A 16,184-nucleotide genomic window follows, 5' to 3' on the forward strand; every position below is an offset into this window, starting at 1 on the left:
TGTTTTTATTTATTAATTTATTTATCCAATGTTGTCCTTTTAAGAACCACAAAACAGGTCTGCCATCAGTGGCGTAACTAGGAGCTCATGGGCCCAGTGCAAAAAAAAAATTTGGGGCCCCCTCAACAAATTTCATATACAGTATATATATATATATATATACTGCATGCTGATAGCTGATCAGAATGAATTAAAGGTAGGTGAAATCAAATTAAAGTGAAGTGAGTTCATGTCGTGGAGGGCCCTCCCCCTGCCATGGGCTCCAGTGCACTTGCCCCCCTTCCCCCCTGTAGTTACACCCCTGTCTGCCATTAATACTTGTACTAGACTGGTGATCAGAAGCTTGCTAGTTGAAGCCCCAGCACAGCCGAGTTGCCATTGTTGGGCTCCTGAGCAAGGCAATTAACTTTTAGTTGTAATTAGTCATTAGTCATTATAAGTTCCTTTAGATGAAAGCATCTGCTAAATACATTAAATGTTAATTTAATGTTAAATGACTTAAATTCTTTTTTGCAATGACAGTGACACTGTCCACAGTCAAGCAAGCTAAAAACTGCCATGGGCTTAGAAAGGAGCTGCTGCATTCAAACTCAACTTAGACATCAAAAGTCATTTCTTTGTACTTTTGGCAGTTAAATAAAGGTTTAGGAAAATTAACAAAACAAAAATTCTTCTCTGACTCATTTCTGTTTGAGATATTAAAGTATTAAAGTAGTTTGTTTGTCTATTTAAAATAAAATGTGTGTCCTGTGACAAAAGAAATAAATACTGTGAGTTTAGGAACAACATGCAGTAGGCCAAAAGTATGTAGACAACCTTAAAACAGTTCATTTTCAGCCCCACTATTTCAGCCCCACTATTGTTAACAGGTGGATAAACAACCATGAGATCTTCATAGAAACACTGTTAGTAGAATGAGTTCTAAGCTCAGTGAGATTTAGTGGGGCATTATCATTGAATGACACCTTGTCAGTAAGTCAATTGTGACTGAAACACACAGCAGCTATGGTGACATAACAGTGTCATACATGATACTACATGAACAACAGTGTGAGGACAGGTTTGTTAAACAAACCTCAAAACATGTTATTCTCTTAACCTAGATTATGCAAGATACCAATTATCCAACAGGTTTCCTGCAATGCCCAAAGTCTTATCTGTACATAAATATACGCTGGTGTGAAGTAGACATTCCAAGGCTCAAGCACAGGCGAGAAATGGAGAACGCCCTCAGCTACACTCCAGGAACACAAAACCAGGCTGAGATTAAGATCAGCACCTCCTGAGTGTGTTGTGTGGAAACTCGGTTCCATGGCCTATTCCTTCAAATTCCCATCGAGGAGGGTTACAGCGGTGCAGCTGCTGACATCACAGTCCGGGTTGCCTTTTCCTGGGGATATCCGTGCCAAACAGGGAGGCTAGGAATGGGAGGGGAACAGGAAAGCATGCACAGGGAAGAGGGTGGACCCAGCTTAGACCACTGACATTTAGCCAGTGGTCCATGTGCATGTGTCTGTGGTATTTATGATAAGTTTTAATAAGTCATTCAAGATACATGAAGAATACCAGAGTTTTATTAGTGCTAACAATATATTACCTAAAATGCATTTCCACATAGCCATAGAGTAGTTCTTTTTTAATGTCAGGCCAAAATATCTAATATAAATTTGAGGACATGTGATACCATTAATTAACACTAAATATTATTCAATTTCCAGAATTTCATTGAATTTCATTACAGTAAAAATTGTAAACTGAATAAATTAAATAAACTTTTGGCTATAACAATAATTCTAATAATAATAATAATAATAATATAATTGTAGATCTGCATATTTTAACTGGACTATAAAAATAGTATGAAAAAGATAGAAAAGATTATTATTTGATTATTATTTACTTATCAAAATGTGTCAAAAATGTGTTTTCTGACTGACCAACCTTCTTACTAATTATCTGATTGATTTGCTAATTTACTGATTGACTAGACTCACTGACAGTGATTTGGCTCATGACTAACATTTTAATTCATCCCAAAAGTGTCTGATGGGGTTGAGGTCAGGGATCTGTGCTGGCCAGTGGAGTTTCTTGACTTCACACATTGTCAAGTTGTCTGGAAAGATGGTGCACAATCATCAACAGGAAAGAGCCCTTCCCAAACTGTTCGTAAAGGATGTGACTGAAACACCTGAACTTGACAATTAGGAGGGGCATCTACAAATCTTTGTTACATACATAAAATATATGACTTGTATGGTGACTAGTGGCTTACTATAATTAATTGCTGGTTTATCTTTGTCTGTTTTCAGCATCTGTCTACACAGCTGTATTGTAAGCTAAAATATTAGACATGTTTATTTATTTATTTTAGTATGATTTTAACATCATGTTTTACACACTTTTTTATATTGATGACAGGACAGGTTACTGGTTACACAAGATTCAGCAGTTCAAGTCATTTTAATGTCCAACACAGTCATGGACAATTTTGTATCTCCAATTCACCTCACTTGCATGTCTTTGGACTGTGAAAGGACATGGAGCTCCCAGAGGAAACCCACGCAGACACGGAGAGAACATGCAAACTCCACACAGAAAGGACCCAGACTGCTCCACCTGGGAATCAAACCCAGGGCCTGCTTGCTATGAGGCGACAGTGCTACCCACCGAGCCACTGTGTCGCCCCATTAGAAATGTAAACTGTGTGAAATGTACAGTACACTTAGTATTGTGTTTGTGCTGTATACAGTGGGGTCAAAAAGTATTTAGTCAGCCACTGATTGTGCAGGTTCTCCTACTTAGAAAGATGAGAGAGGTCTGTAATTTTCATCATAGCTACACTTCAACTATGAGAGACAAAATGAGAAAAAAAATCCAGGAAATCACATTGTAGGATTTTTAAAGAATTTATTTGTAAATTATGGTGGAAAATAAGTATTTGGTCACCCACAAACAAGCAAGATTTCTGGCTCTCACAGACCTGTAACTTCTTCTTTAAGAAGCTCTTCTGTCCTCCACTCGTTACCTGTATTAATGGCACCTGTTTGACCTCGTTATCTGTATAAAAGACACCTGTCCACAGCCTCAAACAGTCAGACTCCAAACTCAACCATGGCCAAGACCAAAGAGCTGTCGAAGGACACCAGGAAGAAAATTGTAGACCTGCACCAGGCTGTGAAGAGTGAATCTACAATAGGCAAGCAGGTTGGTGTGAATAAATCAACTGTGGGAGCAATTGTAAGAAAATGGAAGACATACAAGACCATTGATAATCTCCCTCGATCTGGGGCCCCATGCAAGATCTCATCCCGTGGGGTCAAAATGATCATGGGAACGGTGAGCAAAAATCCCAGAACTACACGGAGGGACCTGATGAATGACCTGCAGAGAGCTGGGACCAAAGTAACAAAGGCTACCATCAGTAACACACGACGCCGAGAGGGACTCAAATCCTGCAGTGCCAGGCGTGTCCCCCTGCTTAAGCCAGTACATGTCCAGGCCCGTCTGAAGTTTGCCAGAGAGCATATGGATGATCCAGAAGAGGATTGGGAGAATATCATGTGGTCAGATGAAACCAAAATGGAACTTTTTGGTAAAAACTCAACTCGTCGTGTTTGGAGGAAGAAGAAGAACCCAAGAACACCATACCTACTGTGAAGCATGGGGGTGGAAACATCATGCTTTGGGGCTGTTTTTCTGCGAAGGGGACAGGACGACTGATCCGTGTTAAGGGAAGAATGAACGGGGCCATGTATCGTGAGATTTTAAGCCAAAACCTCCTTCCATCAGTGAGAGCATTGAAGATGGAACGTGGCTGGGTCTTCCAGCATGACAATGATGGCAAACACACCGCTCGGGCAACAAAGGAGTGGCTCCGTAAAAAGCATTTCAAGGTCCTGGAGTGGCCTAGCCAGTCTCCAGACCTCAACCCCATAGAAAATTTGTGGAGTCCGTGTTGCCCAGCGACAGCCCCAAAACATCACTGCTCTAGAGGAGATCTGCATGGAGGAATGGGCCAAAATACCAGCTACAGTGTGTGCAAACCTGGTGAAGACTTACAGGAAACGTTTGACCTCTGTCATTGCCAACAAAGGTTATATTACAAAGTATTGAGTTGAACTTTTGTTATTGACCAAATACTTATTTTCCACCATAATTTACGAATAAATTCTTTAAAAATCCTACAATGTGATTTCCTGGATTTTTTTTCCTCATTTTGTCTCTCATAGTTGAAGTGTACCTATGATGAAAATTACAGACCTCTCTCATCTTTCTAAGTAGGAGAACCTACACAATCAGTGGCTGACTAAATACTTTTTGGCCCCATTGTATGTAAATGGAGAACTGAATAAAAAAAGCTGCTTGGCAAACTAACATTATTTAAATTGTATAAATGACCTAAAAAATTGGTAAAATTCTATTAAATAAAAATGTATTTATGTATAACACAATTGATCTCTTGCTTTATGCCTCTTCTTCTGTCCCCCTTTGCTGACCTTTTGGGCTAAAGGCGCTTTTGCTGTTGTGGTCTAAGGGCAGGAAGCAGCTTGATTCCCACACAAAGGTATCAAACAGCCAGACCGACACACACACACGCACATACACTAGCACAAATGCCAGCCTTGTAAGCATAACACACTGTACAGTGAACAAACACATAGCAAGACAAACAGGACATTCCTACTGTCTGACGCTACAGTCGACAGAATTACTGCTCTTCTATATACCATGCCAAATGTTGGCACCCCAACATCTGGGGTAAAAGTGGCAATTTTCACAAGACAACACACCAGTCAGATTTACATGGCGGGCTTACATGAGTCGGTCGTTATACAGTTAGCTCCAGAATTGGATAGAACAGTGTGGGTGCTGCACAGCAACATGGTTTTCAAGGTTCTGGGTTTGATCACTATCAGAAAGACTACTACTATAATAATTAACAACCTTTCTTTTACTTCTTTATAAGTGAGTTTAAAATGTAAAGTGTTTTTTTATTAGAAAAGAGATTTGTATTACAATTCTTACAGAGACAAAGGAACAAAGGAATGAGATTAAGTTCAAAAACACTTGAACAAAGTGAGAATGTTTAGCAATAGGCGAGAGATACTGAGTGATAACATCAGGATACTTTCCGAACAGTCCGGTTCAGTCACTGTACCCTGTGATTAAGTCTTGCTTCACGCTTGTTATCTGTTAAGCTTGACCAGTCAGGAGGTATTTGGGCTGACAGCGGGGGTCAGTTCCCATGCAAAATCAATAGGTCACAGTCAGGAGCATTGAGTGTGGGCTCCTGAACCCTTTCACCTCCTACATGGCCTACAGCCCTGGGAACAAAATGCCGCAATTCAAGTTCCTCATAATTGTATCTTTCTAAATTTCTAGAAGTATTTGAGTATTTCTTAATACTTTTTTTTTACTTTTACTTAGTGCATTTAAAAGAACACTCACTCATTGTGCACTCACTATATTTCAAAATAATCTCACTTTAAAATTATTTCAGTCAGCTTGTATTAGGTTTTGTGTTGGCATTAAGCATCATGTTCTGTTTGGCACCTCCGTTTTTTATCCTCGATTTGCTAGGTAGACAATAGGACCGTAAGTCAGTTTTTCTCTTGCTTCGGAGTTGATTTCACACAAAGCTGATTCGACCCTCACACAGTTTAATAAGGTTCAGTAATAAATGTAATTGTCATTCATGTCAAGTGCCAGTAAATCAGAAACAATTTTAACACAGGGCAGTTGTAGCCTAGTGTGTAAGGTACTGGACTAGTAATTGAAAGGTCGCTGGTTCAAGCCCCATCACTGCCAGGTTGCCACTGTTGGGCCCTGATCAAGGCCCTTAATCCTTAATTGCTTAGACAATATACTGTCTCGCAGTATAGTACAGTATAGTACTGTAAGTCGCTTTGGATAAAAGTGTCTGCTTGTTGCTAAAAATGTGAATGTAAATACAATTTTAAAAAAGGGTTTATACATATACATGCTCACTATTTCACAGCTCAGAAAATTTAAATCAAGCTTTAACCTCCTACATGTCCTGTAAATCTGCAAACCAATGCTTTGATTTAAGTTCTTAATTCTTCAAGAGAATCTTAAAATTATGACTATTGTTTTTCTTTGTAATAGATTCTATCAAGGCATCAATCATCAAGCACCAAATTCTGTTTGCCATCCTCAGCCTACCATCCTTGGTTTGGATCAATGGGTAGCCAGACAGTAGGACTAGTAGTAGGACTAGGAGTAGTTCTCAGATTGGTTTAAAGTTGATTCCTTACGAAATAGATATGGCTTCCACACAGTCTGATAATTTGCACTTATTAAATCTGAAAGAAATTAAAGAAAAATAACAGTTTTCCATATACAAGCATTTAATTGTGTCTGTTTAGTCAAAATGTTTTAATAGAACCGCAGCTATTATGAGAGTATTTCTGGGTGGGTATTTCTACTTTTACTTAAGTCAGAAAAAAAACTGTTTACTTCTGCCACCTCTGCTAAAACCTCTGATCTTTCTTTCATATCTAAAAGACATTTCGGCTTGTTGAGAGTCACTGACGTTTCTGTTAACTGAATCGAGGTTATCAAACCCTCACACAGTCTCTGGTATCCTTTCCACATGCCAACTTTCCACAGGCTCTGTTTTTGGACCAGTCTACTTTTACCCCTTCTCTCTCTCTCTCACACTCAGCGTTTCTCCTATTTTGTTGAATTGTGCATACGCCTATGCTGGGAAGAAAAGCTCGACTCTTTCCCACGGTCCTAGAGCACGTGGTTTAAAATTGGATCCCGGCTGACCCACCCTCCCTATTGAAAACGTCACTGCAACTCGACCACTGCGGTCCTGTCACGCCGCCAGAGATTTTTAAAGCCATTTGAATGAAGCCTATTGAAATAGGAGGGAAGAGGGTATACATTCAAAGAAAGCACTGTTTACACAGACTAGTTTGGTCAAGTTGGACAGTTTGGACCTTTTTTTTAGAAAGTGTGTTTATGTTGAATAATAGAATCTTATTTCATAACCGTTTAAGCCTGTAGATAGAAAGCATACAATTGAAGTAAAGCATTAACACACATAACATGTAAGGAGCACATTTAATGTATTTCTAAACTTTTCTTTTTCCGTGACTAAATCATTGAAACATGTACTTCTTGTTCCAAAAACAACTTTAACAAATGTACATAACCCATTTCCTGAAAAGTTGCGACATTTGTAAAAGGCAATAAAAAAAAAAGAAAAAGAAGAGATTTGTTAATTCTCTTGAACAGACACAAGAGGAAAGATTTCCAGTGTTTTCACTGATCAACTAATGTACTTTGCAAATATAAAAAGCATTTAGAATTGTGTTTGATCACCTTCTAGAGGGTGAAATCTTTGCCTATTCCTGCTTGATGTGAGTCTTCAGTCTATGGTCACGATCATCTGATCCTCCTCTTCATGATGTATCATACATTTTTAATAGGAGACAGATCTAAACTGTAGGCAGGCCAGTCAAGCAAATGCACTCTACATATACAAAACCACACTGTTGTAGCACATGCAGAAAAAAAAAAAATTTCACTTCCTAGAGAAAATGTCACCTTAAATCCCAATATACTCCTCAATTGTGAATGGTACCATCAAATATATGCAAGTCACCCATGCCGTGGGCACTGATGCACCTACATACCATGATAACAGTCGGGATGGTCCTTTTGTCTTTGGCTCAGAGAACTCGACGTCTGTTTTTGGCTGGAAACAAGCTGGACTCATCTCACCACAACACGTTTCCACTATCTTTTGGTTCATCTGAGATTACCTTAGGCCCAGAGAACTTGGCAATGTTTTGTATAGAATTATGGCTTTATTTATAACAATATCATGGCGGTTTCTCATGCAATGCCATCTAAGGGGTCGAAGGCACACATTCAACACTGGTTTCCGGACCCACATAGGCCAAGGTTTCTCCAGATTCCCTGAATCTTTTCACAATATTATGTACGGTAGATGGTGAAAGACCTACATTATTTGCAATCTGTCCTTTTTAAACTGATTGACAATTCTCTCATGAAGTTTGGCACAAAGTGGTGAGCCACGACTAATCATTGCTTGCACTGACTGAGCCTTCATACCCAATCATGATAACCTCACTTGTTATCAATTCACCTGCTTATTGTGGAAAATTTCAAAACACTGTAATTTCAATATTTTATAAACTTTTCACTATTATTATGTCCCTGACCTATTATTTTTGAGTGTGTTGCAGACATTTATTTTAAAGTGTGTTTATACTAAATACTAAATACAATACAATGAAGTTGATCAGTAAACACATTAAAAAACCTTTTATTTCTACTTTTTTAGTTAAATAAAGATTCAAGCTAATTAATAAATCATATATTTTTCTATTTATTGCATTTAACAAAGTGTCTTAACTTTCTGGGAATTGAGTTTTTTTAATTAATTTAGTGTATATTTTTTGAAACTATGACAAAGATATGACATTTAAATTTGTGGCATGGCTTTTTTTTCCTTGTTAGTGATTATGGTGATCAAACGGTGATTGCTTACCATCGTGGGAAAAATATCAAAATAAATTGCAAAACATTTCCGCATGACAACACCAAGACAGACTGCAGAGCTTTCCATGCTGAAGTACATGATGCGTTACATCTAGTTATTTTACTGTGGTGCAACATTTTTATTTGTGTAAAAGCATAGGTCTATATAGGTAATAAAGCAATTGCCTGTCAGGCCTTTTTAGCTCATCCATTAGCCTAGTTTAAGCTTTAGATATTGTGCCAAATTGTGGCAGCGAGCCGATACAAACCCAGCATGTAGCAGCCTAGTTCCCATGGGCCTGCTGGATTCTATGTCATTAAAAAAAAAACACCCAACTGCTGCCAAGAAAAGCTAAGGAGCTTTCCTATTTAGCACATCTACAGCAAGTGCACTGTTGATAAACAAATGTTATGACTACATTCAAGTGAGGTGGATATGCTTTCAAAATGTAGTGTCCGTTTCTTCTATACATGCTTATGAAAGCAGAAGTGGGTGTGCAGGGACAAAAAGTGAAACCTGCTCAATCTCAGATGTATGTTTGACACGTTGAGATGGGGAAATACCTGCGCAATGGCTTTGTGACACATTGTAACTCGTTGGCTGTTGAAATAATTGGTGGACGGTTACAAAATCCTGACGACCATGGGAAAGGTTTTATTTTAAAGCAGTGTTTATTTTACCCTTGATTTTACTGAACACAAATAGCATAGGGGTGGTACAGTGGATACTGTGGGAACTGCAGAACTCAAGAGGATATGTCAGGGGGATATGATTAATTATCACTTTCAGTTACTGTGTAAAGTTTGGCATGTTCTTCTGCCCATATAAGTTTCTCTTTTTGTAAAAAGTGGATCAGTTGCCATGTCCAAGGTGATTTTCTACCTTGTACTCAGTCTTTCTTGATAGCCCATGACCAACTGCAACCATGACCAGGTTAAAAAATGAATGTAGGAATCCTAGAATTAGATTTTTTAGATGTCTTTGAAACTATAACAGCCTCCAATACACTTTTTCTGAAAATATTTTTTATGTGCCTGTGGGAATTTGTGGCCATTCAGTCAAAAGAGCGTTTGTATAGTCATGTACTGATGATGGACTAAAAGTTCTGGCTTTCAATAGACGTCTTAATTTATCCGAAAGGTGTAAATTTGGGTTGCTTCACACCAAGCTTGTCAAATCATGTCTTGTTGGACCTTGTTTTATGTACAGTGACACTGTGATGCCACACAGTTAAAGGCATTTAATTCTTCTTCTTCCTCGGCCTTTGTCCTGTTCGATTGCGAGGTCGGCTCTCGGCGGATCATGATCCGCATTGATTTGGCACAATTTTTACGCCGGATGCCCTTCCTATTTTATTTGGGCTTGCACTTCAATGCACTGGTTTGTGCATCTAGTGGCTAGGTATCTATAGGACAATTCAGTGTTTCCAATTAGCCTGGCTGCCTGTTTTTGGACTGTGGGAGGAAACCGGAGCACCCGGAGGAAACCCACGGGGAGAACATGCAAACTCCGCACAGAAAGGACTCGGACCGCCCCACCTGGGGATCGAACCCAGGACCTTCTTGCTGTGAGGCGACAGTGCTACCCACTAAGCCACCGTGCCGCCCAGTTAAAGGCATTTCATTCACTTTACATAGCTGCTTAGATGTATATGCGTGGGCGTTATTTTGGCCATACAGTGCACTTGTCCTTTACAAGTGTGTGTTTAAACCTTTGAATTCAGCTGTACTTGGTGTAGCTGTGGCATTCTATGTAGTATACTAGTATGCAGCTTGAGTTCGAGGGGATCCAGTGCTGTTCTGTCTTGGCACACTTTTTAGTAGGCTAGTATGCTCTTTAGGGTTTTAGCCAATTGTCTCCTGTGTAGCCTGTGAAATAACCCCATGCCCCGCCTCTGCCAGGCCTCTATGGGAGTTTTTGATTGTTATTGAAATGAGGGGGAACAGAGGGAGTAGATGAGGATCAGCCTGAGCTGATGGTCTACTCCACACACTGGAGGTTCTGAAGGAGACTGCGGAGTGAAACATCTCACCACCAGTTCCAGTCTGAGTACGGTTAGTACTATAGTATGTAAAGCGCTTTATATACTTTATTTGCTTTATTCTAGTTTACTAAACAGATATTCCAAACAGGTCAGTCGGTGGATTTCTTGACGCGCTATGGATTGCTGCTGAAGTGCGCGCATACATTACAGGGGTGGAATTTGAATACTGTGGCTAGAGTATATTCAGTGGGTCTCTGCTGACCTCCCGGGCACCACGGATTACATTTACACCAACAGAATTTCAGCAGAAGGAGCAGTGAAGACACCGGACTCGGTAAGCTACTGCCAATATGAGCCAGGCGGACGTGAGCTGCTCGGCGCGTCAGCGCGTCTTTCAGGAAGCTTTGCGCAAAGGCAATACTGCAGAGCTGCACTCACTTCTGCGCAACATGACCAACTGCGAGTTTAACGTTAATTCATTCGGACCAGAAGGCCAGACCGCCCTGCACCAGTCCGTCATTGATGGAAATCTGGAGCTGGTTAAGCTGCTGGTGAAGTTTGGCGCAGACGTGCGCCTGGCTAACCGGGACGGATGGAGCGCACTGCACATGGCGGCGTTCGGCGGCCACCAGGACATCGCACTGTACCTCATCACGAGGGCCAAGTACTCCTCCGGAGCGCTCTGAGACATCCACCCAAAATCCACCAGAGAAAAGACTGACTTGGACAGGTTTAACTCCAATTCTTGGTCCTGGAGGAAAGGACTGGAGCTACTAGGTCTGTGCGATATATCTCTCGTTCAAAGTTATTGCAATACTGGCTTTTTTGATACTTAACCATATAGTACGGGTTGCCAGATTGAATTGACTGGTTTGCCCGGTTGGGTTGAATTCCACCTTTATAGAGCTCATACAGAATAGACAGAATCCACCCAATACCATTAGGCATTTACATTCAGTTTAAAAATGCCAAATTCAATACAACCATTTGTTGGTGGTTTGCAACACATCGTAAACAATTGTTTACATTTAGTAACATACAAGATTTAATTTTGGGCTGAAGGAAGTAATGCCCTGGACAGGGTACCAATCCATCACAGAGCCAGAAATCATTGATATTAAACATATCAATAAGCCAAAAATGCATGTTCATCTTTACTGTGCAATGTGCTTTGGCAATGTTCCAAAAATGGGTTGCCATATTGGATAAATGTAATTTAATACATCTATTTAAATATTCAGCAATAAAAATGTATTTAAAATGTTATCACTGGTAATCAGCAATGTTACCAGCATGTTAAATGATAATCCCTAATAAGAGGTTTGCTTCTCAGATGTAACCGGGGTTGCCAGATTGGATTTAGTGTCAAATTATTATTAGCAATAATAAAATCAGGCAAATTTAGATCTAACAGCATTTTACGATTCTAAAATTCTAAAAGCTAGCTATGTGATTCATGGTAAAAAAATAAAGTATTCACTTTGTGACCTACAAGCCTAAATCCAAAACTTAAGGAGTTTTGTTTATTTCAGTCCAGTGTGATTTAAATTAATATTTTAGAAATAAATTCAATCTGGTCATAATAAGTTTGAGCTCTAAGCAAGTTGACCACCCCAGAAACCTTTACAAAAATCTTAAAATTAAATATCCTGTTTAAAATTACTATCTTTATTAATCAAACTGATTGCTAGAATGCAAAATTTGATGTATTTCCCTGCTGATAAAATGCACTGCATATATTCACGTCTTCCTTTGTTTTATTACCACTGCTGGTAAGCTGTGTTGAGAGCTGACACTATGTATGTATCACTTAAAGCCAGTATAGATATATGCATCGTTTATACTTGAGAATGTTTGAAACTATTGCACTGATGGCTGTTTTATGAACAGTTGGTGTCACAACCAACAGTGAAATTACTATTTTTCTAAATGGAAAAAAATCATATTGTATGGAGGCTCCATGGTAGGTTAGTTAGTCTTCTGTCACTTTTGGCAAAGACATTTAAATGTCTGTGAATGCTGACTTTAAAACTTTGTACAGCACTTTACCTGATGTTCCTCCATGCACATTGGGAATAAAACACCCTGTTGGCACAGAGAAAGTTGCTTTACTAACCAAGCATCGTCAACAGTGAATAGATTTTTATGGTGAACATTCAGGTAAAGTGTTCAGGAACTCTTGGAGCACTTCTTTACAGAAGTCCCATCCTCCTCTTTTTAAGGAGGATGTTACATGGTAAAATCAGTGTAGCGCAAGGTTACACAATGCACAAGTCTTTACTTGATAATGCCATAACATTTATGACATGAGAGTAAAAATATCCTTCTTGTTGAAATGTCAAATGACTGTGATTTTATTGGACCAACTTTTGGAATCTTATTTTCTGCAAAGAGAAGTTAAGAAAAGCAGACCAAGCCACTGGTCTCTGGTTATGCTTTTGTGAATTGTTTATATGTCATTTATATATGTTTAGCTGGTTTGTTGTTTATGTTTAAATGGTGGTCATATTTTGGAAGATATAACGATGTATTTTGTATCTTTGTAAAACTTAAAATTAAAATGTGTTTTTTAAAAAGCTTTGTTTACTGAATGTATGATCATCTTAGCTTAATCTGCATAACTAGGTTACCCTGAGCTTAGTAACCTTGAGTTTCATTATACTTAAAGCTAAAAACTAGAAAAAGTGCAAAAGAACAATCAACAAGTAAAGTCAGATTTTAAGTTGGAAACTTAAGACAAGTGCCAAGGAGTTATTTGATTTTAATTTGATGAATTAAGTTTTCTCTTATTTATTATTGCTGTATTATTTATACATTAGATTAGATCTAAAGCTCAGCTGGACATGTTTAACTGGACATATTTAATATTTGACGAGAACCCCAAATAAGCATTAAAACCTGTGTAACACTGAACAATTGATTTTCCAAGTGACAATAAGTTAGCATCCTCTACATGGAACAAACTTTTGTTTAATGCAAATAAATAAGGCAATTCACAAAACTATTTGCTTTTTGTGACATATGAGGGGGGAAATTAAAAAACAAAATGTGTCATGTGTAGAATTTACAGCACATTTAATATTTTATGCTTCATTTTATTTTAAAATTAAAGTCCAGCAAATATTTATGTGAAGCAAATAAACAAAATGTGCACTAAACGTTTCACATGACTTGAAGACTAACAGGGGTGTAACTTTTATTTTTAAGCTTTATTACAGATGCTATTTAGGTTTTTTTTATTTTCCTGCTCAAGATCTATTTATCAGCACTCTCTCACCAGGTTCAGGTAAGTTAGAGAAGAGAAATCACTGAACTGTGCAGGATTCCTGCCATTAGCATATGTAATACAGTTTGATAAATTAGAAGTTTACATACACTTGTAAGGTTTTTTTATTTTAATGATTTCTGCAACTGTTTTTATTCTGTGACTGAATCTTTAGAATATACGTCTTTGTATGTCTTGTGCCTTTTATCTGCTGGGTCAGAAATATTAATACAGCCACTTAGATTATTAACTTGGTGGTTTAGGTTTCTCATTAGAGCTGCTGACCTATCTGTGGCCATATAGCCTGCATAGGACTAGTTTGAATGCATCCATCACAAAGTACAAACCCCATTTCTGGAAAGATTTGAAACACAATATGTGATATGTGTGATATTCTGTGATTTTCTTAAGCCTCTATTTAACTGACAAAAGTACAAAGAAATGCCTTTTAGTGTCTACTGACCAACCTGATTGTTTTTGTAGACATGCAACACACTTAAAAATTGGGAACACTGGTTTACATGACATTTCCTATTCATTGCACTTTTTAATCATTAATTAACCTTTTGCCCATTCTTGCTGCTCAGCAGTCTGTAGTCAACGTTGTCACCACTGATCCACCATAGATTCATCTTCATGATACACCATACATTTTCAATAGGAGACAGATCTGAACTACAGGCAGGCAAACATCCACACTGTTGTAACATTTGAACAGTGAAGCCTGCTATCTTGCTGAAGCATCCATGGACTTCTTAGGAAAAGATGTTGCCTTTATAGCAGCATATGTCTTTTTTAATTCCAAAACACCTCTATGTCAGGGTTTTTTTTACACATAGGCAAGTCACACATGCTGTGGGCACTGATGCATCCCTATACCCTGACTGATAACAATCTGACTAGTCTATTTAATGTTTGCCATTGAGAACTTGACATCTGTTTGTTTAGTAAACAAGCAAAAAATGGACTCATCTTACCAGTGCAATGTATATAATTTCTTTTGGTCCATCTGAGATAAGCTCATGCTCAGAGATACTGATACTGTTTCTGCCTAGAATTGATGCATGGCTTTCTGTTCGTGTAACTAAGCTTCAGGTTGCATTTCTTGATGCAGCGGCGGACTGTGTTAAGTGACAGTCAAAGTAGTTTTCTCAAGTTTTCTCAAACCTCTGTGGCTATATTCATCACCGTAGCATGATGCTTTCTCATGCAGTTTGTTTGAGAGCTTGTAGGTCACACACATTTGACAGTGCCTTGCCCTACACTAAGTGAGTATTTCCAGATATTATGTACAGTTTTATTTGCAACTTGTGTTGATAAATATGCTTTTTGAATTGATTAACAATTCTCTTTCACAGTTTGACAAAAAATGGTGAACAACCCATGTTTGCTAGACTAAGCCCTTGGAGCATTCTTTTTCATACCCAATCATGATTCCCTCACCTGTTTATTGTGGAATGTTTTAAAATGAGGATTTAAATTTAAATTAATGATTTAAGACAATTAACAAATCACTAATTCTTGTTTTTACTGCATTTTACAAAATGTAGCAATAAATTTTAACAATATTTGTGGGATGACTGTAGGCCTTGCCACTGTAATAGAAAGGTCACCTGGAATTTTCCTCACAATATTCTGTCACTGATTAAAAGTCAATTCTTTTAAGCTGTGCCACACAACAAATATTTGACAGGAAGTCAAAATATTGCAATGATAGGCATTTCTTAAAATGTCCCCTATTGTGCAATATACTGTATTTACATTTTAAATTGTTTAAATGAATGTTCTTTTCATTAATTTAAATAGCATGTTGCAGCATGGTTGCACAGTGGGAAGCAAGGCCAGGCTGCCAGTGTTCCTTCTGTTTGGAGTGTGCATGTTCTCCGTGTCCAAGTGGGTTTCCTCTGGGTGCTCCGGTTTCCTCCAGCAAGTCCAAAGAAATGCAGTCAGGCCAACTGGAGCTACTAAAATTGGCCTGTGTGATGGACTGGTGAACTATCAAGCTTTAAAGTAATAAAGTACTTCGCACAGCCTCATTGCCAATAAAATAACACCATGTTTTCACCTTTAATGCTTGATGAGGTTTAAGAACATAGAGCAAGTACTCTGTGTCTTTTTGGTCCTGTCATGTAGACTGGGTTGACTGTAGCAGTGCTATCTTGTGTCTATTTGGAATTGGTGTACACTAAATTGGGAAAAATACATGGACATTGAGTTTGTTGGACTTCCTATTCCAAAACCATTCCCCTGTGTTCACAGACTTTTGAATCATTTGTCTTACTGGAGGATCCAACTGTGACCCAGTTATAACTTCTTGTTAGAGGCAGCTAGTCATGATGCCACTGTCCTAACAAGTGTTCCAGACCCCAAAACATTACAGATATGACACTGTACATAAC

At 38.4% G+C, this 16,184-nt stretch overlaps 1 protein-coding gene across 1 annotated transcript; it reads left to right on the top strand.

The window, feature by feature from the left end:
• Nucleotides 1–10,763: 10,763 nt before the first annotated feature.
• Nucleotides 10,764–11,206, top strand: nrarpb (NOTCH regulated ankyrin repeat protein b). The gene has a single exon (XM_063018212.1). The coding sequence runs from the start codon at nucleotides 10,871–10,873 to the stop codon at nucleotides 11,204–11,206; it is 336 nt and encodes a 111-aa protein (XP_062874282.1). The 5' UTR covers nucleotides 10,764–10,870.
• The last annotated feature ends 4,978 nt before the right edge of the window (nucleotides 11,207–16,184 follow it).

This window comes from Trichomycterus rosablanca, chromosome 21 (assembly GCF_030014385.1).
Source record: "Trichomycterus rosablanca isolate fTriRos1 chromosome 21, fTriRos1.hap1, whole genome shotgun sequence".
Lineage (NCBI taxonomy): Eukaryota > Metazoa > Chordata > Actinopteri > Siluriformes > Trichomycteridae > Trichomycterus > Trichomycterus rosablanca.